Genomic DNA, 27,839 nt, shown 5'->3' with positions numbered 1-27,839 from the left:
GTCTGAAAGTGAGAGTGAGAGAGAAGCAGCTCAGGGTTGTAGTGAGGAAGATCAGAAATAGTCTGAAAAGCCCCCTGGAGGGGCAGCTGAAATATTACAGGGCCTAAAAGTCTGCAGTGGGTGACAGGGGTTTAACTGACCCATTTTGCCACTCCTGTAATCCCAGCAAGGTATTTTGCATTTAAAGAAAAATATTTGACTCCAGGTAAAGGATATTTCACTGGGTACAGTCACCAACAATATTTACCCCTAAGTCTATCCAAGAGTCTATCTTCAGCCATCCCACTGCCCTTCCATCCACAGGAGGATCCCAATGCCCCTGACCATGTCACTCTCTTCTCCCTTTGTGTTGGCTTTGGCCAAACATCAGCTGCTCCCTCAATGCTCCCCTCACCTGGCACATTTGCCAGGGTCTTTATTCTGCAGCTTCTGCACTCAAGAAAAATCTAACCTTGACATTATCCTACCTAATGAAGAAGGGATTGTTCCTTCTAAAAAATTTGCTCAAGCTCAGCCAAAACCTCTGGGTCATGTAGCAATCAAGTGGTCTTTCCCATCTGCCTTTTTATTTCTGGTATTTGATCACGAGTACCATGATCAGGAATTCAGTTATTCAGCCCAGAGGCACCATTGCTTTGTCAGCAGGTGGAGCTGGCCGGGGACCATTTCTGAGGCCCTGGGCAGCAGGGACAGCCCTGGATCTGCCAGGGAAGCAGCAGTGCATTACCTTTGATGGCGAGGAAGGCTTTGCTGAAGGCACGGCCCACTTCATTGCTGGCTTCCACCATGTACTCGCCCTCGTCCTGCTTGGTGACCCCCAGCACCACCAGTGAGCACACGCCGAAGTCGTTGGTGCAGAAGTAGTTGGGATCTCTGGAGAGGTCTCTGCTGTCCTTGTACCAAGTGACTTTTGGTGGGGGGTGGCCTCCCACAGCACAGCTCATGTGGCACTCGCTGCCTGTCACCACCACATGGCACTTCAGCGGCACCAGGAACCTCGGGGGCTGGTTCTGGTTAACTCCCCTGTATTTCTGTGCTTTCACTCGAAATTCAGCTGTGAAATATAAAGCACCAAACACACACTCAGATACTGCTCCCAGCACTGCAGGGTTTGCTGGGGTTTGTTCGTGCAGTGTCTGGAATTCGGCAAATTACCAGAGATCCCATGCACCTATGGATTGTAACCTCTGCTGCTCCTCAGAACTACACAACATTTAACTTCAAAGTCAGAAATTTTGGTTTATACAATACTAAATCCTTAGATTTTGCTGGGAATTCGTTCTGGGGCAAATTGCATGTCATGATGGCTGGGAAGGAGGGCCTGTCTGCATAATGCCCCTGCAGAAAGCACAAACCTTCCCTGCCCAGCTGGAATTCCTCAGGGCATCTCTGTGCATTCCTGTTCTGGGCCACTGAATATTCCCAGGGGGAGAGATCCATTTGAGGGTGAGGTGTTAGAAGCAATGAAAGAAACAAAACACAACACAGAGAAATACTTGAAAATGTTTTACCCTTTTTTTTCCAGATCCTCCAGGGCTGCACAGTCTCTGATGGATCACTGGCTCCCACGTCATTTTTTGCCACAACTCTGAAGTAATAATCCCTGCCTGGGACCATCCTGGTGAAGGTGAACTTGTTGTTGTAGATCAGGTCCCCCAGCACATGCCACAGGCCCTTCTGGGACTCCCGTTTCAGGACAGTGTAGTACAGGTTCTTCTCCCACTGCTCAGAGGCTGAGGGCTCCCAGGTCACTGTCACTGTGTTGGGGACATTCTCCTCCAGCCGGATGGCTCCAGGGGGCTGAGGGACATCTGCCAGGGGAGGGCACACAATGTCACAGCTGTAGGGACAGGGGCACAGAACCCTAAAATCCTGGAGTCTGTTGCATGTGTGGGGCTCAGTGACCATGCTGGTGACTGGAAGGGACAAAATGCCATTCCTTGTGCAGGCACACAGCTGCATTTGCCATGGACTGAGCTGCTGCTGCACAACATCTGCACTGACAGGAGGGTGGTACAGCTGAGCTGCTTCTCCTCCTGGGGTCTCTGCTGGGAGAGCTGTGCTCAGTGTCCCACAGCCTGTGCTGACCTCCCTCATGCACTGTGGAAGGACAGTTTTAGTCAGTGGATTGCTCTGTCCTGCAGACAGGTGAGATCATAAAGTGCCTAGACAATCTCATAGAAAGCTGTTCCCTGCTTCTCCCTGTGCCTGCACAGACAAACTGCAGCAGAGCTCATGCTGCTAAACTCAGCTTGTGGCCTTCTGCCTACTCACAGTAAATCATGGGATCCCAGACTGGTTTGGGTGGGGAGGGACCTAAAAGTTCATCCAGTCCCACACCCTGCCATGGGCAAGGACACCTTCTACTATCCTGGGTTGCTCCAAGCCCAGTCCAGCCTGGCCTTGAACACTTCCAAGGATCCACGGGCAGCCACAGCTTCTCTGGGAAACCTGTACCACCCTCACAGGGAGGAGTTCCTTCCCAATATCCCATCTAACCCTGCCCTCTGGCAGTGAAAAGCCATTCCCCCTTGTCCTGTCCCTCCAGGCTTTTGTCCCCAGTCCCTCTCCAGCTCCCTTGGAGCCCCTTTAGGCCCTGGAAGGGGCTCTGAGATCTGCCCAGAGCCTTCTATTCTCCAGGTGAGCACCCCCAGCTCTCCCAGCCTGGCTCCAGAGCAAAGGGGCTCCAGCTCTCTGAGCAGCTCCGTGGCCTTCCCTGGAATTGCTCCAGCAGCTCCAGCTCCTTCCTTTGCTGGGTGTCCCCAGGGCTGGGGCAGCTCTGCAGGTGCAGTTCCACCTGAGGGAGCAAGGGGCAGAATCCTCCCCTGCCCTGCTGCCCACGCTGGGGTGTCACAGACATCTTTTGTGAAAAATCCTTTCTTTAGGATTTTTCTCCCTTCTGAGAAGCTGTGGCCTCAGCAACAAATGTAAACAATGGTTATCTGCCGCTGTGGAATGTAACAGGTGCACCTGTGATTGGTTTCCTGTGCATGTTTGGATTTACTGACCACTCACAGCAGAGCTGTTCTTGCTTTCTGTCTGGACACAGAACTTTGTTATTAATTCCTTTTCTATTCTTAGCTTAGCTAGCTTCTGAGAACTTTCCTTCTATTCTTTTAGTATAGTTATAATGTAGTATATATGTCATAAAATAATAAATCAAGTCTTCTGAACATGAGGTCAACATTCTCGTCTCTCTCTTCACCCTGAAGACCCTTGCAAGCCCTGTAACACTGGGGGATCAGCCCAGGGCATGCCCAGCTCTCACCCACCCGCAGCCCCAAGTCCTTGTCCAGGGCTGCTCTCAGTCCCTTCATGCCCAGCCGGGACTGGCGGGGAGCTGCTGGTACATTTGCATGTAGTGTACGGACGGCAGTGAGTTACCTGTAACTTGAACCTGGAAGCTGAAGGTTTCGCCTTTGCCCAGCCCATCCCCGAGCTCCACAGTGTAGGTGCCGCTGTCTCCGAGTTCCGCTGCCCGCAGCAGGAGCTGGCTGCTCCCCTGCTCGGTGCTCACGGCAGCGCGGCCGGGCAGGGGCAGCCCGTCCTTCAGCCACGTCACCGCCGGCTCGGGAGATCCCTGCAAACAACAACCACTCACTGCCACTTCTTTCACCTCCACACTGTGTCCTGTATCCTTACTTTCATTATCTTACCCCAAACATGCACCTCCTCAACACAGTAATGTTTAGAAGTACAGATCCACGATGGATCTGAGAGCCCTGATCTGTTCTACAGTTTCTTTATGAATTCTTTTTCCTTTTTGTCCTTTAAGGATGTAATTGCAGGAAAGTGTTCTTTTGAACTGTGTCAAACAGGCTATGCCAGATCAAGGACAGATAACTTCAGGAGAGAGTATTTTCTGCTTTAAAAAAAAGATCTGTTGGTTTTGGAAAGAAAAAACATCATCTAAGTCTTTATTTCCATTATGCCATCTTTGGTCTCCTCTCCCAGAGATTAGGAGAAAGGCCAGCAAATATACACACACTTCACTACCCTCCTCTGGTATCCCAGACTTTGAAGAATCATGGAATCATTTATGTCTGGAAAAGACCTCCAAGAGGATTGAGTCCAACCCATGCCCCATCCTCACCTTAAAGGCACTTTTACCCTTTTTACACAAAAGATGTTCTTTGGACACCTCCAAGGATGGGGACTCCAAACCTCCCTGGGCAGTCCCTTCCAAACCTGACCACCCTTCCCATGAGGAAAAGCCTGTGTTGTTCCAAGCCCACTCCAAAGCACTGAGGTTTCTGTCAGTGCCTGCCAAGCTCTCAAGTGCTGCTGCTTGGTGAGACAAGCCCAGTGAAGGTGCTGCTGGAAATGGTGCCCCAAGGCCTTCTGAGGGAGTCACAGGGAAATCTCTGATTTGGGCAGTCTGACAGAGCAGCAGCAGATGATGATAACATTGATAAGGCTAGGTGGACAGCACTGAGCCTTGTTGCAGAGGTTAAGGAATGACCACAATGCCAAGACTGACTGCTCGATTCTGGCTTGTGTTTTCCTCACCCTGAAAGTCTACACAGCACAGGCAGGCCAAAGTATTTGCCCTGTGACTTGTAAACAAAATTCCATAACATAAAACCAGTGGCTCAGTTTTCCTGTCTGCCATAAAAGCAGGCAGGGAATTCCTCCAAAGCCCTGAATACCCACCTCAAAGGGAATCTTCACCCGGATGGGATCCCCTGCTTTTATAAGCAGGAAGCTTTTCACTGTGTCATCTATCAGGAACCTGGGAGAGACTGGAAGAGACAAAGAAGGTGGATGTTGGTGCAGTCACTGGTGACAATTGCAGTGTTCTACCCCCCGGTGCCTCTCCCAGCTGAATGAGGCTGCTGAGGGACTCACAGTGGGAAAAAGCTCCCTAGTTCAGTCCCAGACTGTACACCTCTCAAATTTCATTACTATTTATTTATCACCATGACTAAACAAGGGAAAATGATGTAAAAATGCATTCACAACAATCTCTGTATTCATGTGATGTCTCAGTCACAGAGAAATGGGCTCTTTGCCACACTTTATCCTATCACAGGGATCATCTTTTGTGTTTAAATGGTGTCTGGAAAAAGGAAATTCCAATGGACACTTATAAAATATATGCAGTACAGAGCACAGAACATCCACAGGAAAGCTGCCAGAGTTTATCTAAAGTAGTATTTTTTAGCATTTAAAATATTTTCTTTTCTCTTTTCATCAATATACTACACCAGTTAGTATTTATCTAAGCATACCAAATACAGTAATGCTAAATTGCATTTAGTGTTCCCAGTGTAGAACTGAACACCTGCTTTAGATGGATTTATTTGATTTCCTTTATTTTATGTTTTATTGATAAATGGAGTCTCCAGGCATATGCCAAAGTACACATTTTCACTTAGGATCCAAGTTAAGGAAGATTAACCCCTCAGAGAATTATCTCTTACATCTGTAATTCTGCAATGTCCCCAAAGAGCAGGGAATAAACAGAGCTGCAGATTGTAAATAAAGATGGAAAAGTGAAAATGGTGAAAACTTTCAAATTAAACAATTAAAAAGTAAAATAAAATAAAGTATCCAAAACATATTTTAAAATGTGATTTAAGAGAACGAAATAAATTTTTTAATTTCAGAAGATTGTCTAAAAATTGAGTGGAAACTCTATTTTTCCCATGGAGGAGTGCAAGCAGGGCTAAGGCACATCCAGGTTCTGTCTGGTGACTGTGGAGTGGCCCTGGACAGGGGGCAGAATGTAAGTACAAGGAGAAAATGGAGTTCTGAGAGTTGTTTTATCCAAAGGAGTCTCTAGATGAGCTGAGCACTGTGCATTGCCTATCTGCTATCAGTTAATATTGAGACTGCCTGGCTGCGGTAGCAGAGAAGCCCGAGGGGAGCGGGAGCAGCGCTGCCCTGGGCGAGGCTGGGCCTGGGGGCGGCTGCTGCCGGTGCGCCACAGCCCGGCCGCTGCTGCCGCTGCTGCTCCGGGACAGTGCCCGGGGAGAGTGCCCGGGGAGAGTGCCCCGTTCCTGGGACAGAACCGGGGAGAGTGCCCCGTTACGGGACAGAGCCGGGGACAGTGCCTTGCGGGACAGGGGACAGAGCCGGGGACAGTGCCTTGCTGCCGGGGACAGAGCCAGGGAGAGTGCTCCGTTCCCAGGACAGGGCTGGGGAGAATGCCCCGTTCCCGGGACAGAGATCTGGGGAGAGTGCCCCGCTCCCGGGGCAGAGCTACAGGGAGAATGCCCCGTTCCTGGGACAGAGACGGGGAGAGTGCCCTGTTCCCGGGACAGAGATCTGGGGAGAGTGCCCCGTTCCCGGGGAGAGTGCCCCGTTGCCGGGACAGAGCCGGAGAGAGTGCCCTGTTCCGGGGACAGAGCCCGAGGGAGAGTGCCCCGTTGCTGGGGAGAGTGCCCCGTTCCGGGACAGAGCCATGGAGAGTGCCCCGTTCCCGGGAGAGTGCCCCGCTCCCGGGACAGAGCCGCGGGCCCCGGACTCACCCAGGGCAGCAGCAGCAGCTCCAGCACACGCCTCCAGCTCCGCGGCCTCCCCGGGGCCGCCGTCGCCGAGGGCCCTGACGCGCAGGAACAGCTTCTCCCGGGCCTGCAGGCCCTGCACCCGGCACGAGGTGCTCCCGGCAGGGAGGGTGAAGCACTTGGTCCAGTTGAGGCTGTTACAGGGCCTCATCTCCACCTCGTAGCCTTTCACATCATTCCCGTCTTGTACTTCAGGTTTGTTCCATGTCAGGGTGACACTGGTGCTGTCACTGCTGCTCACTTTAAGGTCCTGCACTTGGCCTGGAGATTCTGAATGAAGAAATTTTATTTAAACTATTTTTCTAGGATTTCTCTTCCCTCTTCAGTCACTGCCTGAGATTCCCAACATTCTTGCAGTGCACTGTATTTCCACCATGCTGTGTTGCCCCACATCTCCGTTTTTCAGAGCTGGATCTGGATCCTTGCTCCTACCAGCCCTGCAGTAACTCCACAACATTCCAAAACACTCTGTGGCTCCTCCTGAGTGTTCTCTACACTGCACATTTTCCCCCCACTGGGGACTGCCAAATCTTGACTTGGACATCCTACAGGAAATCCTTCCATTCCTTCCTCCAGCCAATTCTCAGCCATGAAACATTCCCCAATTACTGATCCTTGTCTCCACATGCTTTTACAGAGGATTTAAGAACATCTCTCCATGAATACCCTGAAAGCACAGGGCAGGGCAGGGCACTTACTGGTGGGGTCCTGGGCAAAGGCAGGCTCTGAGGGGTCACTGGGCTCTCCTGTGCCAGCAGCATTGACAGCTGCCACACGGAACTCGTACTGCACACCCTTCTTGAGGCCAGTCACCTTCAGTTTCTTGTCTGTGGAGAGGAGAGAGGAGAGAGGAGAGAGGAGAGAGGAGAGAGGAGAGAGGAGAGAGGAGAGAGGAGAGAGGAGAGGTGTTGCCTCAGGGAGCTGTTCCCCATCAGGAAAGGTGACACAACAAAGCTGTGCCTTACTTCAGGCAGAATTATGGACGGAAAAACTCTCAGGAGCCATAAAAGCTGTCACTGATTCCCCTGCCATTCCCTAGCCGAGTGCATGTGGTGTTCTGGGATGTGTTCATTGTATTCCTTTCAAAATCAAACAGCCCTTGAATCACAGAATCATTTAGTTGGTAAAGACCTCCAAGGTCATCCATCACCACCTTGATGTGAAAGGTGTGAGATCCAAAGCAGCTCCTAAACCCAGCTGACATTTTTGCCTTTTCAAATCCCCTGGACTGTTCCAGGAGTCAGATACCCACCTTTGACAGGCACGTTGGTGACGGGCAGCCAGGTCACAGTGCCCTTCTTGCGTTTCTGAACAATGTATCCCTTAATTTGGGAAGTGCCAGTTTTACAAGGAGCTTTCCAGGATATGGTGATGGTGTCCTTGCTGGCACTGATAATCTCAGGGCGATCTGGGGCACCAGGGGAACCTACAAAGAGACAAGGGCTTCATTATTAGCAGGTATGTTTTTGTGGCAAGATAAAATGGTGCTGTGTGGAATTTCTTCCAGATTCCCCCAGGTATTCCAATGGATGTGCTTTGAAAACCTGGCTGAGACCTGAAGCTGTGGATCCTGTTCCCCACACAAACTGGATCCAGCATGGACGCTGTTCCTTAGTTTGGATTTCACAAAAGACCTGCTGTCATCCAGACAATTCCTCTGCCAGTGGGGTGTGTCATTCCTACATATGAACAATCAGCATCATTCTTGCTTTCAACAACAGGAATTGGTAACAAAACAGATTTTCTTTGCCCTCTGCTAAAGTGTCCAAGGTACAGAATCATGGGAATGAGAATGGAGAAAGAAGATAATTAGAACGGAACATTGCTCTCTCTAGTACTGCATTTGTGCTCATAGCAAACCTGTTCTAGTATTTAAACTTCTTGAAAGACAAAACCAATATTTAGTTGTTTGGAGATTGGGGGAGTGGAGTGGTCATGCTGTGAAGGGCTGCACATTTAAGTTCTTTTGCCTGTGGAATTAAGGCCTCACATGTTCCCTTTGCAGCCACACTGAGAAAAAATTCTTTTGATCTTGATGCATTTCACATTTCCCCCATGAAACTTCCTTTCCAATCCAAAATAGAGCATGACCAAGCAATAATTACATCTCACTCAACATCAGCAGAGCCTACAACAAACTGCTGCTCCTGCTGGGCAACCTCCACAGCTTTGTGTGGAGACTGAAGTTGAGATCTGTAGCAACATCCACAATGCAGTGAGTTTCCTCTGACGTCAGCTTTGATAATGAATTTACCAATTTGAATTATGAATTATGAGAAGTTCTCCTCACCTTTACCAGCAGCCTTCACTTCCCCTGACTCCAGCGCATCGCTCACTCCCTCGGCATTCACGGCCCTCACCCTGAAGTAGTAGCTCATCTCTTCCTCCACTTTGTTTGTGGTGAAGCTGGTGCAGCTCCTGGGGGTTTCTCCCAGAGTCTCCCAGTCGTTCCTGCCCACCTGCTGCCTCTCCACGAGGTACCTCTGCACTGGTTTGCCCCCGTCGTCCTTTGGGGGCTTCCACTGGATTGTGATGTTGTCGGCGGAGCTTTCGACAATTTTGATGGGTCCTGCTGGAGGCTGTGGCTTGTCTGGAAAGATGAACAGAGACACAGCTGGCTCCAGACCCAGACCTGCTCCTGGGTTTGGAGCAGACACTGCCCCTTGCCCACCAGCTTGGAGACTGTTTGTGATGAAATGCAGGAACAGTTATAGGATGAGGGCTGGGCATGTGAATTGCCTCTTCCAAACTTGACCTCTTCTAACTTTTGATGGAGAAGACAGAAAGCCAGGCCCTTGCTCTCCCTGGGCCAATGTTCTCATAAGAATTGCACCAGTTCAGCTTGCTAAAACAGGCAAAACATAATTTCTGGTCTCCCAAAGGAGTCCAGACATTTATGGGAGGGCTGAATTGGACCTTGATATCCTATTTCAGATTTGTATGTTGTGTACAGTCACATCTCCCACAGTGTCTGAACACCCAAAACTCAGCTGCTTAGGCCATGAAAAACCAAACCAGGTTTGTTTTCCCTTTTACTAAAGGGCATGAAGCATGTTCAGCAATCCTTCCTTGTACCTGATTTTGGGGCAATATACAGAGTCTTGTTCCTTTCTAAATACCCAGTCACTCCAAACAAGGTTGTCACCAGTGTCAATGGATTCCCTGCCTAAGCTTTACAGTGAAAGCCAGAGTGAATGTTATAGGACCTTACCTATCACCATGAGCTTTAGGTTGATCTCCAGGACACCACTGTCGTTCTTGAGCCTGACTTTGTAATCCCCACAGTCCCTCCTGTCGCAGCTGGAGATGGACAGCGTGGTGCAGGTGTCTGTCTTGTCCACACGGATCCTGGAGTCATCGCCCAGCTCCATCCTGTCCTTCAGCCACGCTGCCCTGATGGGCCCCCGACCCTCGAAGGGGATCCGCAGCTTCACCCCCTCCCCGGCCTTGGCCACCGTGGGGACACTGGTCAAGTTCTTGAGGACAACTTTGTCCACCTGGGGAGGATCTAAGCAGGTGATACAAGGTCATTAAAAACCACAATTCAAGGAGGATAAGGTTCACCTTGGAGAGAAGGGAACCCGTCATGGTGCTGCCAGCAATGCTTAGAAGCTCACAACTCTTAGATATGAACCTTTAGTTGTACTTTGCTACAGGATAATTATCACAAAATTTTGTGGTATCACACTGTCCTTTCACTGGAGAATATTTCTCATAGGCAACACACTAAACACAAGAAAGAAGAGTCTGCCCTGGTAAAGTGTTTTGTGCACCCCAGAAATATTTGAGTTGCTGGCAGAAGGGTCCTTAGTTAAATTTGCAAATGCAAAATGAACCAACCTGTACAAAAAACATTTCCCATTTATCTTGTAATTCTTTATAACAAATTTATCTCAATAACCAATAACATGTCTCTGAGTAAATATATTACATTTAAAGCCCATCTCATGCTGCCTTGGTGGTTTGAGTAGACTCACCTTCAACAAAAATTGAAGCTTCAGTTTTTACATCTCCACCTTCAAACCTGTATTTCCCAGCATGAATATTTTCAACCTTGTTGATGATCAGTTTGTGGACAAGACCTTTCTTTTCAAATACAACTCCATCCATGCTTGTTAACTACAAAGTAAAGGAGAGAGACCCATCCTTTTAAAAAAAAAGTAAAAAATGCAATCCATACTAAAACTGGACAGACTACAATTTGAAATGCAGTTGAAAAGATTTGGGAATGTCATGCATATTTAATGACAATATTCTGGTATTCTGTTGCCCAGAGAAGCTGTGGCTGCCCTGTCCCTGGAAGTGTCCAAGGCCAGGTTGGACAAGGCTTGGTCTAGTGGAAGGTATCTCTGCCCAGGGCAGGGGTGGGACTGGATGACCCTTAAGGTCCCTTCCAACCCAAACCACTCTGGGATTCTGGGAACCCTTCCAGGGCCCCACTCAGATGCAGGTGGCTGTCAGGGGGAAGGACACCTTGACAGCATCCTTAGGAAGTAGAGCCAGAGAGCAGAGCATTGCTACCCAAAGCCAACACCAAGCTTAGGAACCCACCTTCAGGCCATCCTTGAACCAGGTTCCTGTCACGTTGTCCCTGCTGACCGTGCAGGACAGCTCAGCCGGGTCCCCCTTCAGCACCCGCACGGTCGCCAGCTGCTTGTTGAGGTAACAGCGCGGGACTGAACAGCACAAAGGAAGGGAAAGAGGCTAAGTCTGTGCTACAGAGAGATACCCAGAGCTGGAAATGCATGTGCATGTGAGGTGAAAAGAGCTTTTAAAAAAAAAGGTCCTCTGGTCAGGAGAGGCTTTTGTGCCACCTCGCTGTGGGCCAGCTGGATACACCCAGTGCCTTGAGGACCATCCCAACATCAACTGTATCCCAGTATCCACTTCATGGGCAATGGATTCACCACAAATCACATTATCCAGCTGTGGATTTGCTAGTTTATGTCTATGCTAATCATCTTGGCTCCCTCTACAGCCAGTGGAAAAAAACAGGCTGCTCGAGGGTGTGAATATACTGCTTCATCCTCCTCTTCCTCTGCACTGACCACACATGGGGCTGTCCAACATATCCCCCTAAACAGCCCCAGGCACACTGTTCTCCACCCTTGTATTCCTCTTTCTCTTCCCAAGTTCTCTCCATTACCATCACAATCTCCTCTCTAATATATACCCCACTCCTTCCTCCTGAACCCCAGCTTTGATGATTTTACTTCCTTGTTTATATTTATGATTTAGCAATGATAATTCCTAACTTGTGAACCATCCCATTAGGTCAATATTCCCCTCTTATTATACACCTGAAATTTCTAATGCCTACAATTTTCACATCATCATCTTGTTGGTGGAGCCACAGGTTTTACTCAAATGACTGCAAACACATTACTCCCCTCTTATTCTATGCAACACCTTACTATTCCTGATGTTACAAGAGAAAAGAGCTCTTTACATTATATAATCCCATATATGCAGGCACAGAATTGTTCCCAGAACTTAGAAAACACAATTCTTTACAGTAGGTGTTTGAAAAATAAAGTGAAAGCTTCAGTTTTGAATTAGAAAAGTGTCAAAGAAACATGATGATATTCCTTGAAACTTTATGGGAACTGGGATGTTTGTGAACTGGTCTGTTCCATGATATGTGAAACACAAATGAAGAGATGAGACCTGGTTCAGATCATTTAGACAAAGAAAGTAATTTAGACCTTTAAGGCAGTTTGATCAGAGCACACTGTGTACGATCAAGCAGCCAATCAGTGGGAGAATTAGGAACAGATCATGGGACAACCAGATTTCTATAGAGTTGTGTTTATCTAAACCATAACATCCAATTTCTTTTCAGGATTAGGGATGTGAGTATCAAAATGCAAAGACCAGAAGTCACCAGTTAAACACGTACCTTTGATATCATCCAGGACACTCCGTCTCTTTTGTTTGCTTTCCGTCTTGTTCAGGGAATCATTTGCTTTAAGATCCAGGTCAGGTTCCTGGTTTCTCTGGTTTGCTGAAGGAGGTCCACCGAAAGGACCTGACACCTGGCCATAACTCAGTGGACCTTGACCAAACCCACCTGAGCTACTCCCATCAACAGATCTGTCATGGGATTTACTCCCTGCCTCTCCAAAGGCAGAGTAAAGGGAGCCCAACTGTGTGAAATCTCCTCCCTCTCCCCTGGCTCCTCCTGGACCTGACAGGGACCCTCTGTCACCAGCTGAACCTTTGTTCCCTGGCCCTCTGACATCACTGGCAGCACCCTTTCCAGTTTCAGCTCTCAAAGATCTGCCAAGATGTGCATCCAGCCCATATTCTCCTCCTGGGCCACCAGCAGCTCCCACACCTCCTTTACCACCGACTGAATCCCATCCATCCCCTCCCAGCCTCCCAGCTCCACCTGCACCAGCTGTGGCTACACCTGACCCTCTGTCCTCGCCATAGGGAGACCCTGCACCCCACAGGGCAGAGCCTTCCCTGGAAAAGCCCTCTCCTCCTGCTCCACCTGCATACCCCGGAGCTCTGCTCAGCATGGCATCCATGCCACGGCCCAATCCCCTCGCTTCCTCACCTCCAAGAGGAAAATGGGCAGCTCCTGCCACAGCCCCAGCTGGGAGACCATCCTTTCCATAGGGACCCCCAACACTCCCTGCCCCACCAGCTACACCAACACCAGCTCCAACTGGGAGACCATCCTTTCCATAGGGACCCCCAACACTCCCTGCCCCACCAGCTACACCAACACCAGCTCCAACTGGGAGACCATCCTTTCCATAGGGACCCCCAACAGCCCCTGCCCCACCTGCTCCAACTGGGAGACCATCCTTTCCATAGGGACCCCCAACACCCCCTGCACCACCAATACCAGCTCCAACTGGGAGACCATCCTTTCCATAGGGACCCCCAACACTCCCTGCACCACCTGCTCCCACTGGGAGACCATCCTTTCCATAGGGAGTTCCAATATCCCCTGCACCACCAACACCAGCTCCAGCTGGGAGAACATCCTTTACATAGGGACCCCCAACAGCCCCTGCCCCACCAGCTACACCAGCACCTGCTCCAACTGGCAGACCATCCTTTCCATAGGGACCCCCAACAATCCCTGCACCACCACCACTCCCAATTGGAACACCATCCTTTCCATAGGGAGATCCAACTTCCCCTTCACCACCAGCCCCACCAACACCAGCTCCAACTGGGAGACCATCCTTTCCATAGGGACCCCCAACACCTGCTGCACCACCAACACCAGCACCTGCTCCAATTGGCAGACCATCCTTTCCATAGGGACCTCCAACACCCCCTGCACCACCAGCCCCACCAGCACCTGCTCCAGCTGGGAGACCATCCTTTCCATAGGGAGCTCCAATTCCCCTGGCGCTCGCAGAACCAGCAGCACCAACACCTGCTCCAAGTGGCCGACCATCTGGGCCATACAAAGCCTCTCCTGCACCAGCTCCACCAGCTCCAACTGGGAGACCATCCTTCCCATAGGGAGATCCAAATCCCCCTGCACCACCAGCCCCACCAGCACCTGCTCCAGCTGGGAGACCATCCTTTCCATAGGAACCCCCAACTCCCCCTGCACCACTAACACCAACACCTGCTCCAGCTGGGAGACCATCCTTCCCATAGGGAGTTCCAGGTCCCCCGGTACCAACACCACCAAAACCATCTCCAACTGGGAGACCATCCTTTCCATAGGGACCCCTAACTCCTCCTGCCCCACCAGCTCCACCAGTACCTGCTCCAAGTGGCCGACCATCTGGGCCATACAAAGCCTCTCCAGCACCAGCTCCACCACTCCCAACTGGGAGACCATCCTTCCCATAGGGAGATCCAAATCCCCCTGCACCACCAGCCCCACCAGCACCTGCTCCAAGTGGCCGACCATCTGGGCCATACAAAGCCTCTCCAAGTCCTCCTACACCAGTTCCACTAACTCCAGCTGGGAGACCATCCTTCCCATAGGGAGATCCAAGTCCCCCTGTACCACCAGCCCCATCAGCACCTGCTCCAACTGGCAGACCATCCTTTCCATACGGAATTCCAAATCCCCCTGCACCAGCCCCACCAACACCTGCTCCAAGTGGCCGACCATCTGGGCCGTACAAAGCCTCTCCTGCACCAGCTCCACCAGCTCCAACTGGGAGACCATCCTTCCCATAGGGACCTCCAACACCCCCTGCACCACCACCACTCCCAACTGGGAGACCATCCTTCCCATAGGGAGATCCAAATCCCCCTGCACCAGCACCAGCACCAACACCTGCTCCAAGTGGCCGACCATCTGGACCATACAAAGCCTCTCCAAGTCCTACACCAGTTCCACCAGCTCCAGCTGGGAGACCATCCTTCCTATAGGGAGATCCAAATCCCCCTGCACCAGTACCACCACCAGCAACAACACCTGCTCCAAGTGGCCGACCATCATACAAAGCCTCCCCAAATCCTCCTGCACCACCAGCACCTGCTCCAGCTGGGAGACCATCCTTCCCATAGGGAGCTCTAAATCCCCCTGCACCAGCCCCAGCACCAACACCTGCCCCAAGTGGCCGACCATCTGGACCATACAAAGCCTCTCCAAATCCTCCTGCACCAGCTCCACCAGCCCCAGCTGGGAGACCATCCTTCCCATAGGGAGACCCAAATCCCCCTGCACTACCAACCCCACCAGCACCACCAGCACCTGCTCCCAGCGCCTGACCATCTGGACCATACAAAGCCTCCATTTCTCCTGTGGAATTGCCACCTCTACCAGGTATAGCTCCATCTCCACCTGGAAGGCCTCCTGGCCCATACAATGAGCCAGATCTTCCTGTCTGCCCTAACTGACCACTGGCATGAGGAGTCAGGCCATCCTTGCCATAGGGAGTCCCTGTTTGTCTCTCTCTGTTTATACCTGCTCCATTCATATCACCCACAGTGGCATGCCCATCCTTGCCATAGTGAGACCACAATCCTCCTGCCATTCCAGCACTTGCAGCATTCCCCACAGCTCCAGTTCCTGGACCAGTCCTGCTGAACAGATCACCCACACTGGCTCCCACTCCAGTTGAATCAGGATCAAGCCCATCTGGCACAGCACTTCCACCACCCAACCTCCCAGCACCCCCAAAACCAGCTCTGTAATTGGCATCACCTAAATTCCCATCCTTGTCATGCTGAGAGCCCAAACCTTCTCCATCACCCATGTCAATGTCAACAGCACTCAGCAAACCTTCACCTCTGCCATCTACAGAATTCCGTTCACCTGCCCCTCCTCCTGCACCACCAGGACCTGCAGTGCCTGACACAGAGTCCATGCCATGGACAGCCCTTAACCCACTTCTGCCCCCTTTTAGTCCAAAGATGCTGCCATCATTGGCTGCTGAGTCTCCATCTAGACCTGCTCCAGAAAACTGCCCAGGCCCCATCTCTCCATTCATGTGGGTTTTGCGTAGCCCTTCTTTTCCCAAAAAAAATTGGCTTCCATCTCCAGAGTCAAGGGAGTGTGCTTGGCCCCTGCCTTGGCTGCTGCCTTGACCTGTTCTGCGCCAGCCACTTTTCTCCCCAGGAGAGGATGTGGAGAAGGAAGCACGCTCTTCAGCAGCAGCTTGCTCCTGGCGCCGAAGCTTCCTCGCCCTTTCGTTGTCTGCCATTGTTTCTTTCAGCCACTCAGATGTTTCCCTTACAATCTTTTCTTCTTCATCCTGACTCCTCTTTCCTTTGGCATCTGAAGTTGCATTGTTCCATGGCAGCAGATTTACAATACACAGAAAAAGAGGGGAACAAAATAACAGAAAATCAATAGGACATGCACTGCATCAACAACCAAAGAAAATGTGTTAGCACTTTTTGAATTTCATTTTAGGACACACACACACACAATATATTTAAATAAATTTAAAATAATTTCAAATCCTGAATTTTTCAATGCCACATTGAGACAATGAAATGTTAGTTAAAGACAATTATTTTTAGTTAAAACACATTGTTTTTTAATGGAAACATGCTCATTATAACAAACAAACAAATCAACCAAAAATAACAGAAAAAGAGACTTCCAGCATGGCAGGTCTGATTTAGAGGGGCTGAGATTGTATGTGGGATTCATTAATTCCATCTGCCTTCACCTTCCAGATATGGAGGAGTTACAGAATATTCCATGCACAGAGGAGTCATCAGTTCCCACCCTGGAACTGGGATTTCACTGCTCTGGAGGCAGCTTGCACATCTGGATAATGGCTGGTTTAGGGATGCCAAACATGAGGACTAAAGCTTTCAGATATGTGAATAGCTTTGGATTAATCTGAAATTCAGGCTATTCTGAGAGCAGGTCACTCACTGCTTTGGTTTCCAGGTCAGATATAATTTATCAGAGCTCACTGAAATCCACAGGAAGTTTCTTTGTTTCAGAAACCTACATTGCTTTGGGGAGGCCTTTGTGAGAGAGACCCCTCCTGCTGCTGCAGGAGGATCCCAAAGGAAACCAAAGTCAAAGGGAAGCAAAGGAACTACCCTTCATAACAAGCAAATGTAAACCAGGTGACTGTCAATATGCCTGCACTGTGTTCCCACCTTCCCAGCTTCCTCTGAGCTCCTTCCAGCAGGTTTAACTCTAACTGGGAATGAAAAACATTATTTAACAAGAAGAATGGTATTGATGTGTAGAACTGACAGTATCAAAAGCTCCCTGAGCCCCCGCCTGCTGCACTGTGATCCCTGGGACAGCTTCCTCAAAAACATGTGTGGAGATAGGGAGCATTTTTCCAATAACTGATGGAGAATGTTCTACTTCATCATAGCTGTAGAGCAAACAAGCTAATAGGATTAGTCAGGACTAATTAAAAGGGGAAAAGTTGGTCTCATATGAAGAGGAAAGAGGGTCTAGCCAGCCATTCATTTTTCCAGACAGGATTTAGAGTCATGGAATCACAAAATGGTTTGGATGGGAAGGGACCTTAAGACTCATCCCATTCCATCCCCTGCCACGGCAGAGACACCTTCCACTGTCCCAGGCTGCTCCAAGCCCCATCCAGCCTGGCCTTGGGCACTGCCAGGGATGGAGCAACCACAGTCTCTCTGGGCACCTGTGCCAGGGCCTCCCCACCCTCTCAGCCAAGAATTCCTTCTCAATATCCCATCTAACCCTGTCCTCAGGCAGTGGGAAGCCATTCTCCTTGTCCTGTCCCTCCATCCCTTTGTTCCAAAGTCCCTCTGCAGTTCTGGATCCCCTTTAGGCCCTGGAAAGGGCTCCAAGGTCTCCCTGGACTCTCTTCTCCACACTGAACACCTCCAGTTTTCTCAGCCATGATTTCGGAATTAGAGGTTCAGCAATTCATTTCCCAGCAGAGCAACATCTCCCTGAGCCATCATGCAGTGAGAAGAATGTTTTGTGCCAACACACCACGGGAGCACCCCGCTGCCAAGCACTCACACTCCACGAGGAGCCAGGCGCTGGAGGAGCCCTGTCCCGCGTCGAGCGTGTACAGGCCGCTGTCCGAGGGCCCCACGTTCCTCACGGTCAGCTTGTGGCTTAGGCCATCGGGTGTCACAGACATCTGGTGCTTGTCACTGGCCTGGAGGGGGCAGCTTTTGTGCAGCCACAGGGGCTGGTGGCAGGGCGTGCACAGCACACACTGGAACTCAGCGTCGCCGGCCTCGGCACAGCGGACGTCGGAGAGCGGCTGCCGGAACCGCGCCGGGATGGCTGCAGGGAAACCGAGAGCTATGGGAAGGAAACAGCTCCTGTGCTGCAGGGAAACTGTTACAGCTGATGGAAGAAACAACAGGAAGTTGTGGTGCCTCTGAGCATCGGGTTACTGAGAAAAAGGAAAAGCTCGGATGTGCTTTTGTGCCCAATTCCGCAGAAAAGCAGATTTTTGTCTTTATTATCTTCTGAGACATTTGTACCTCACAGCATGGATGTGCTGCCAGTCTGTTATAGTAGTAGTAAAATATCTGTATTGTATTTGAATATCTGTATATACACCTTGCCCTGATAAGCCCCGGATGTTCTAAATGGGCTGCAGCTGTGATGTCCTTAATTGGGTGGCAGCTGTGGCTAGTGAAGATAACTGTGATAAAAGAGGGTGTGCTTGGCCAGTCAGGGAGAGCCTGGAAGGAGCCCTGACGAAGAAGCAGCAACAAGCAGAAGAAGAAGTCTGTGCTGTGAAGAACTGCCCCCCAAGAAATATCACTGAGAAAGTAAGGGACTTTAGAAATATGATTGTGACAGTATGGGACTCTAGAAATATGAATACAACAGTCTGTAGTCTTTGATGTGTTCCTGCAGTACAATACTTGGATTGAATTTGTTGTTATTATTCTGAGCTCACACAAGCAAACTGTAATGTGGGGTAGGTTAAGGAGTGTGCTCGCTGTCACCCACAGCCACACTGGTGCTCGAGGTTAGGCCTGCTCCCTGGGACTGCAGATGCAGCACCTAAAGCATTTAATCACCCTCCTGCTCCTTTTCACCTGTGCCAGACAAGGAGCCCTTACTGGGCCCAAAAAACTTTTGTCACAGTTGCACACCAAAACCATCAAACCGAATTCCTTACCTTGAGCATCCAGTTCGGTTGAGAAGACAGGGACGTCCTCCACCCTGACCTGGTAGACGCCCGCGTCCTCGGGCTGCGCGTCGTTGATGGTGAAGCAGTACCGCCGGCCCACCCGCCGCAGGCCGTGCTTCCTGTACTCGTCCCCGGTGCCGTAGCGGAGCCGCTCGCCGTCCTGCAGGGAGGGCAGGGAGGGAGCAGTGTCCACAGAGCTCATCAGTGCCAGGCATCTCAAACACATCAGGACAGGCTGGTGCTACAATCCCCTTGTTGATATAAATGAGTGACCTCACCGTGCCCAGGGCTCTTTGCAGTACACAGGCACTGTCTGGGCAGTGAATCCTGCACTGAGCAGGGCACCAGGCTCTGAAACTCAGCAAAACAGCAGCTCTTGGCTACCCACATAAGGGTCTGAAGCTTAATTAATACACAGTCCTTGCAGCTACAAAGACAAAGCACTTTCTATTCTAGATTTCAGCATCCTCCTAGCTGGATGAGCAGGAGAGTTCACCACTTTCTGTAACAGACTTGGGTTACGTTGTCCCAACGTATGGCTCATCGACTTCAAGTCATATATTTGGTCCAGAAGATTCATAGTTAGTCTGCTCTCCCCCTCAGGGCATTCTGATTTCCCCTGGATTAAAGCCTCTAACCACAATTTGACTAAAAATTATCTTTCAGAAAAACACACCTGGCACTGAGCACCTGCAGATTCCATCTGTGGGACTATGGATCTAGAGGGAATGTTTTACATCTCTGAGATCTTCTTCCACAGAGGGAGTTATAGTGCAATAACATGCAATAACACACTTGAGAAAGTGAATAAAATTTATATGAAACTGCAGAATTTCTGCAGCCTGAAAGACACTGTTGGGGTGATGGTCTTAAACTGAAGGAGGGTCAGGTTAGATATAACAAAGTGGGTGGGGAGGCCCTGGCACAGGTTGCCCAGAGCAGCTGTGGCTGCTCCATCCCTGGAAGTGTCCAAGGGCACGTTGGACAGGGCATGGAGCAACCTGGGCTAGTGGAAGGTCTCCCTTTTGAATGTTTTAAGGTCGCTTGACCTTTAAAAGGTCCCTTCCAACCCAGCTGTTCTATGAATTTCCTGAAGAAACAAGGATGTCAGTGACTGCATGCTCTGTACTTGAATCTACAAATCCACAGGGATGTCCACCACCAAAGCTCACCCCACACCCACACTGCTCCCTAACCAAGCAGGCATCTGCAAAAGACAGACAACCTTAAGGCATTTATTTACTCTCAGCCACTGCCCAGCAGATGAAGCCTTTTCTGTGGAACACTGGAGGGGCTGCTCTGAGCTGCAGCTGCCCCACTCATGCCCCTCACCTTGAGCAGGTAAACGTTGCTGTTGCTGTTTTTCAGCTCCATCTCCAGGCTGAACGTAGCATTTCCCTCCTTGTTGACTCTGATGTGTTCAAAGTTTTTGAGACTGTGAACTAACTGCAAAGAAATATTGAAGAACCTAGTAAATGGTAAAGCTGCCATGACAAAAGTTCTTAAGCTGTTGAATTAACGTGAAATCTACTTTAATGGGCTACCTCTAACATTATGTAGTAGAAGTATCTGTAAGTCACAGTTCTGGTACAGTGAGTTGCAGTGTCTGTAAGTTGCCACAGTTTCCTCCTGTGTATAAATTATTTTTTATGTGTTGCCTCCAGGTCACTCCCACACTGTCCATCCAGGTCTCTACATGCCCCTGGTATGTGAAGACCAATTTTTACTTTTGGACATATAATTTTTAATTTGGCATCCAAATTCTCATCAGCGACAACTGCATAACCCTGTGGTAGTATCTCCTAAAATCTGTGAACTGAGCTTCAAAAAATTCATTAGCATTTTTGCCTGCATGAGTAAAAGAAGTGGAACTTCTTTAAAATATTGTCATAAATCACTGTCACATAACAAAATTTTCATCTCCAAAGCAATTTAGAAAAATATAGCCTGTTTTCAGAAGCTTCAATTTCTTAAAAATGAGTGGTTTCAGTTTATTTACCTTGTCTTGCTCACTCTCTGTTTCTTTCCTCATCTCCTGCAGCTTCCTCAGCATCCCACGGAAGTCAGCAATTCCATATTTTATACAGATTTTCTCATAATCTCTCCTATCTGCATTCAGCAGCAGCTGCCACACAGCTTCTTTGTCCAGGGGCTTGGGTTTTGGTGCTGCAGCCCTGAGAACCAGGGGGGAACCATTCAGACATTTTCACAGACAACAAGATGTCCTGGTTTTTTATCCCTAGTTCTCTTTCATCTCCATCATTCCTGTAGTTCACTTGGCCCTGTAGGTGCAGGCAGGAAAGACTGGGACTCTTCCAGAGCAGGTTTTCTGCATCTGTACTACAAATTAAATGGTGCCAGAGAACAACTTCCACCCTGCTGAATTATCACCAGAGGGTCTGGCACAGTATGGCCCAGGCCAGGTAACTGCCTAGCACAGCTCAGGACTCTCACAGAGATCATTATCAGCAGGCTTGGAGCTTCCCACCTGGGAAGGGAAGGGAAGGGAAAGGAAGGGAAGGGAAGGGAAGGGAAGGTTTGGGAAGGTTTGGGAAGGGAAGGGAAGGTTTGGGAAGGGAAAGGAAGGGAAGGTTTGGGAAGGGAAGGGAAGGGAAGGTTTGGGAAGGGAAGGTTTGGGAAGGGAAGGTTTGGGAAGGTTTGGGAAGGTTTGGGAAGGGAAGGGAAGGTTTGGGAAGGGAAGGTTTGGGAAGGTTTGGGAAGGTTTGGGAAGGTTTGGGAAGGGAAGGGAAGGGAAGGGAAGGGAAGGGAAGGGAAGGGAAGGTTTGGGAAGGGAAGGGAAGGGAAGGGAAGGTTTGGGAAGGGAAAGGAAGGGAAGGGAAGGGAAGGGAAGGTTTGGGAAGGGAAGGGAAGGGAAGGTTTGGGAAGGTTTGGGAAGGGAAAGGAAGGGAAGGTTTGGGAAGGTTTGGGAAGGTTTGGGAAGGGAAGGGAAGGTTTGGGAAGGTTTGGGAAGGGAAGGTTTGGGAAGGTTTGGGAAGGTTTGGGAAGGTTTGGGAAGGGAAGGTTTGGGAAGGTTTGGGAAGGTTTGGGAAGGTTTGGGAAGGTTTGGGAAGGGAAGGTTTGGGAAGGGAAGGTTTGGGAAGGGAAGGGAAGGTTTGGGAAGGGAAGGTTTGGGAAGGGAAGGTTTGGGAAGGGAAGGTTTGGGAAGGGAAGGGAAGGGAAGGGAAGGGAAGGGAAGGGAAGGGAAGGGAAGGGAAGGGAAGGGAAGGGAAGGGAAGGGAAGGGAAGGATTGTGCCCTGTGCACCTGGCAGTGCAGCTGGGCTGGCAGCCAGAGCCAGCAATGCATGAGGAGCTGTCCTTTGGACAGGGAGCCACTCGTGAGCTAAACACAGGGAAGCAGAGAAACACAGCCTCCCTTCAGAGCCTCGTGGTGCAGAGGAAATACCCCTCCAAATGAGGCTGCAATCTTGTGTTGATCTCAGTCCAGCTGGCAGGGCCAAGCTGTTCTGGCCTGTCTCTCCACAGGGAGTCTCACCACAACTTTGGACACAAGAAGTGTTGCCCTGAAGGTCTCTGGAGCTGTCCCCTAGGACTGAGAAATGTCCAGAAGTGGGAGCATGGCCCTCACTCCAGAGCCTTACCTCTTCCTCAGCCTCTTCCTGGAGTCCTGGAGTGTCTTCTTGAGCTCTGTTACAAGGGTGGGAGAAGCAACAGTCACACAGCCAGCACTGTGAAATAAATCTCTCCAAAGAAGATAATGCAGAATAGCCACTGACAACAGGTTTTTCTGCTGAGATCTCTGATGTTTTTTCACATTTTACCAAAAATCTGTCATGAAATTTAGTCAGTTCTCACTGCCATGCTCATCCTTTGAGTGCCAGTGAAGTTCATCTCTCCCTAAAGCTTTTCCCTCTTGAGACCCACTGTTTTCAGCCATGTTAACAAGTTTGATCCAGATGTGTTTAACATCCCCAAATCCCTTTTTCCTTTCCTAATGATTCCACAATCACTAATTAGAACAGCCCAAAACTGTGTCTAAAAGCATCACTTTAGCAAAAGGTAAAGAGCAGGCAGACAGAGATGGCAGAACATTAAAGGCTCATTAATCCTTCTCTTACTCCAGTCTTTACAAGTTTGGGGTAGCAATAGTGTGGCAGAGAGAGTATTTGTCTCTCTGCTCCCTCCCAGTAATATATTACACAAATAGATCTTTAACTTACCATCAGCAGCATGAACAGGAACATATTTTGCCTTCCTCTTAAAGCCAACTGATCATTTATAAAACAGAAGGAAAAAAAGCCACAGGATGAACAAGATTAGATTAACAGCAGTGAACCAATGAGCCATGAAACCACTGTATCTGTTACCAGTGCAAGAGGGAATCCCAGTTTGGATTTCTTGGTCAATCTGATGTTTGCTCCCAGTAAACTCCATCTATAAAGGTGATATTTCTATTGCCATTTACTCTGTGTTTGTGCAGACTCCACACAGAGAGGAGAGCATTTTTGCCCTACCAATTTTATGGTCTAAGCAATGGGAGGAAATATCAACATCTTGTGTTAGAGATGGGAAGCCAGGGTGGAAATGGCAACTGCAGATAGGTGCCTTCTAAACTTCTAACCTTGAAAGGCACAGAGGTGACAGGGACACTTCAGATATAATCCATCTTCTGCTCAAGTGGATCCCAAGAAAATCAGCTATATCTGACCCACCAAGTGCCCATTTCTCTGCACTGACTGTGACACAAGAAGGAATGAGGTGCAGAGACAGCCACAGAGGGATGGAACCCTCCCAAAGGGCTGATTCATTCAACACCATAGAGAAAGGGCTGGGGCAGTTCAGCAGTAAACCAGAGTGTCTGATTATGGACCAGTGCAGTGAGCACAATTCCACTTTCCTCCCCCTTGCCTTAAAGCTCACAGTGTTAGGGAGCCACCAAAAGATCTGCAGTCTTCAATGAGGAGAACACCAAACCTTCACACCAAGAATGCCCAGACAGAGTCCAGCCAGCCCAGGGAACAGCACAGCACAGCCTGTGGAGCTGCCAGTCCTACCTTGGAGGATCCTGAGGCCAGCAGAGCACGAGGCCTCTCCGTAGGCATTGACAGCACAGCAGCGATACAAGTCACTGTCACCCGGAGCCAGGCTCTTGATCTGCAAAGGGAGAGCACAGAAACCGCTCACACAAAGGGCTGGCGTTCAGTTCACCTTCAGCTTCTCATAAAGCAGCTACTCAGTGGCACCTCAGAGGCTTCTTCTGTTCCCAGAAGGACTCTAAAAAGCTTTGTTTGCTTATTTTTGTGATATCTCAGAGCTGGGGATGTGTAGAATCATGGAATACCCTGAGTTTGAAGGGAGCACAGGATCATCCAGTCTAGCACCTGGATAGGACACTCACAACAAACCCACCCTGGGCATCCCTGCCCAAACACTCCTGGAGCTCTGGCAGCCTCGGGGCCGTGCCCATTCCCTGGGGAGCCTGGGCAGTGCCAGCACCCTCTGGGGGAAGAGCCTTTCCTGATACCCAGCCTGACCCTGCCCTGGCACAGCTCCAGCCCTTCCCTGGGGTCCTGTCCCTGCTCACAGAGAGCAGAGATTGGAGCTGTCCCTCTGCTTCCCCTCATCCCACTGCAGGTTTTTCTTGTCCATTTCTCTCAGTTCCACAAGTCCTTTCTGAAATATTTGATTTTTACCTGCAGAATGAATTCATTTGTAGCACTATTGAAGGACATTTGATATTTGGCAGGATCATCCATTCCTTTCTGTGTACGTGACCATTTCACCTCAGGAGCTGGGACACCTTTGACCACAGCTCTGAAAATGGCATCTTTACCTTTGAAAAGAAACAAGGATTTAGTTATTTAAGACAGGCTTGAACATGAGGACTCTCAGGCCTGGCCCCTTTTCTTATCAAGAGTTATCCCCAGAGTGAGCAATTTCTGTTATTTTATGCAGAAACATTCTTCAAAACAAACATCTTTTGCACATCAATAATTCAGGTTTTGTGTGTATTCAATCATAAAAGGCCTTTAAAACGTGGCATTACCCTGCCAGATGTGGCTGCTGACATCTCTGACCATCACTGAAATCAGAAGCCTGACAAGCAACTTCAACCCAGACTTGCTTTTTACCCATGAAATGTCCAAATCCCTTCTCATCACACATATTCTTTATCAAATCCCACTGTTTCTCCGATCTTTAACTGGCACCACCTTGCACTCCAAACCCACCAGGCACTGCTGTTTGAAGAGACAAGGGAGGGAGAAGAGAAGGAGGTTCCTCTCCATCCCTGCTCCCCAGGAGCCTGAGCCACAGAAACCTCCAGCAGCTTTCCCACTGCCCAGAACAAACCTCTTCTCCAACAGGCTCCAGAACCACAGGGAACACTGGGAAACAAGTCAGAGAAGTGACTTGTGGGAGTGAGTGGGAGCAGGAATGGAGGTGAGTTATCCATGGAAACACCTCAGGGTGGAAATGATCACTCTCTCTTACTTTTTAATACTCTTGCTCTTCAGGTGAGCAACACTGTTAAAGATTCTCCCTGGAAAGTCTGGCAATATTTCTCACACCTTTCTGCAGTCACCAGCACCAAACTTATTTGATGGAACATGTTCCTGCCAGCAGATCCTTATCAAAAGACCTTTTCCAGCCTTTGAGATTGCAGTGCTATCTCTCATTGAAGTCTGATTGCAGTTTGTTATCCCTGTAGTACATTTTAGCCACTTTGGCTGCACTTTCCCAGGCTGGCCACAGACCACCCAGCCAGAAGAATCAGCTCAGCCATGCACTGAACACAGTGGGGTGATGGCAGAGTTAAAGGCCCTCGTGGTGCCTCTACACAGGCACAGAATTACAGTGACCAACATGAGTGCACAAAGAACCTGCTGGAAATGAAGTAACTTGGAAAATTTACACAGGTGAAAATATAGACAGGTGAAAACTTAGCAGGCTGAAACGTGCAGGTGGAGGAGGAGGAAGAGGGACAGGTTCCACTAGAGGCCACTGTGCTCCTTCATAAAACCTCAGTGGCTTCTGGAAATCCACAGGTCAGTGTGGAACACCAAAATCCAAGCTGCTGGTTCAGTCCTGGCAGGGAAGAGGAGCTACACGATGTTCTCAGGCCACTCCACACCAACAAAAAAGAAAACAAAAGGACTCTCTGCAGGTGCACAGAGACACCTCTGGGAGGCTCTTCACTGATTCCATTTATTGATTCATCAGCTGCCTGCTCTGTGCTCTATGCAAGATCCTTACCTTGTTCCTTACAGAATCATCACAGATTCTGTAATGGAATGACCTGGCTAGGAGGGACCTCAAAGCCCATCTCATTCCACCCTCTGCCATGGGCAGGGACCCCTTCCACTATCCCAGGGTGCTCCAAGCCCTGTCCAGCCTGGCCTCAGACATTTCCAGAGATCCAGGGGCAGCCACAGCTTCTCTGGGCACCCTGTGCCAGGGCCTGCCCACCCTCACAGCCAAGAATTCCTTCTCAATATCCCATCTAACCCTGCCCTCTGGCAATGGGAAGCCATTCCACTTGTCCTGGCACTGCAGGCCCTTGTCCATCTCTCCTGGAGTCCTTTTAGCACTGGAAGGCTGCTATAGCCTAAACAGCACCTCCAGTCAGCAGATCCTACTTTAAAAGCAGCTGATTTTAGTGCTGAGCACAAGTTCTTTCAACAGGAAAACAAAAGCAACAGCTTTTTCAATGTGCTTAATCTTTTGCTGCAAAATCCTTACTGTGAGAGCTCCCTGCAGAATTCACTGGATTTGCTGTGCACATAAGAGCCAGATGTTGGTCTTGCATACACATAGTGACAACTCAGGAGACCCTTGTGAGGACTGATGGAATTGTCATCAGTGTAACAAAGACCTTGGCCACACAACACTTTTTTTGTGGTCATGTCAAATCATTTTAGAAACTCACTTGATTTAATCATGACAATTTTTTCATGTAGGTGGGACATGGAGTCAAACCCCCAGATCTGTGGCTTTCCCTGTTTATCAAGTCTCACCTTCTTGCAGTGTCAGAGTGAGCGGTTTCTTCTCAAAATCAGGTGTACTGCATCCTTCTGGAACATCATTCACAAACTGAGTGACAACAACTCCTGGGATAGAAGATTTCTTGAAGATTTTTACTAGAAAATCAAGAAAAAATACATTCCATTTACATGTCTATGCTTCAGAAAGAATCTCTCAGTCTGCATTGCCTCCTGCAGAGCAATAACTGCTCCTGCTCGAACCACAAAGGTCCCACCCATTCCAGTGCCACAGGCTGTAAATGTGTCCCAAGGCTTGGGGATTAAGGTCTGGGTGGCTTTGGTAAAGCCACCTTCTGTCTTTGGCAAAGTTGTGTCCAAGTAGGAAATTCTGCAATCCAAGTCCTAACCCAGGACCACCTCGGCTCACAGCTCCAGCCACGGTTTGGCCAGGGAGAGCTTTGCATCAGTTCTTGTTCCAAATACAAAATCTGGCATGAGAAAAGCCCCAGTGCCAAGTCAGAGCCTGGTGGGTCCGTCCCTGCCATCTCCAAGGTAGAGAAGCAAGCTGGGGTTGTTCCCAGGGGAATGTTCCCCAGAGCTGTGTCTGTTCTCTCACCTGTCTGATGGCTGCTCATGATGCTTTGCTCAGCTTTCCAGGGTCAGCACAAACAGATTACAAATTCTCCTTTGAAAAAGACAAATACTTTCATTATTTACAGCTTGCAAGGGAAAGGACATACCTTAACACTGCTCCCTTTAGTGACACAGTTTGTCCTTCCTCACTTGCCACATCCTTGCAGCCAAGTAGAGGCAGAGCTGCCAATCAGCCTGTCATGCC

The 27,839-nt window shown here is 49.6% G+C and overlaps 1 protein-coding gene across 1 annotated transcript; it reads right to left on the bottom strand.

The window, feature by feature from the left end:
- Nucleotides 1–638: 638 nt before the first annotated feature.
- Nucleotides 639–27,636, bottom strand: IGFN1 (immunoglobulin like and fibronectin type III domain containing 1). Its single transcript, XM_054290685.1, has 23 exons — nucleotides 27,618–27,636; nucleotides 27,035–27,157; nucleotides 24,713–24,852; nucleotides 24,074–24,173; nucleotides 23,240–23,287; nucleotides 22,661–22,706; nucleotides 21,060–21,234; nucleotides 20,393–20,506; nucleotides 19,049–19,220; nucleotides 17,923–18,195; nucleotides 15,544–16,218; nucleotides 12,409–15,468; nucleotides 11,061–11,185; nucleotides 10,487–10,628; nucleotides 9,721–10,017; nucleotides 8,800–9,099; nucleotides 7,762–7,935; nucleotides 7,208–7,336; nucleotides 6,474–6,779; nucleotides 4,654–4,742; nucleotides 3,385–3,580; nucleotides 1,512–1,811; nucleotides 639–1,054 (listed from the first exon to the last, which is right to left on the bottom strand). The coding sequence occupies exons 1-23, from the start codon at nucleotides 27,634–27,636 to the stop codon at nucleotides 639–641; spliced, it is 7,419 nt and encodes a 2,472-aa protein (XP_054146660.1).
- Between the last annotated feature and the right edge of the window lie 203 nt (nucleotides 27,637–27,839).

This window comes from Melozone crissalis, unplaced genomic scaffold, assembly GCF_028551555.1.
Source record: "Melozone crissalis strain CALT ecotype California unplaced genomic scaffold, PUWL_Pcris_2 ptg000086l_1, whole genome shotgun sequence".
In the NCBI taxonomy this organism is placed as follows: domain Eukaryota; kingdom Metazoa; phylum Chordata; class Aves; order Passeriformes; family Passerellidae; genus Melozone; species Melozone crissalis.
This window is presented reverse-complemented; position numbering and strand designations above follow the sequence as displayed.

Excerpts from the sequence above, each read along its gene's own strand:
- IGFN1 (XM_054290685.1), bottom strand. Across the intron at positions 24,174-24,712 it reads CAAATGAATTCATTCTGCAG|ATCAAGAGCCTGGCTCCGGG; the intron begins GTAAAAATCAAA and ends CTCCCTTTGCAG. Across the intron at positions 16,219-17,922 it reads CGCCTGGCTCCTCGTGGAGT|ATGCCAAAGGAAAGAGGAGT; the intron begins GTGAGTGCTTGG and ends ATGCAACTTCAG.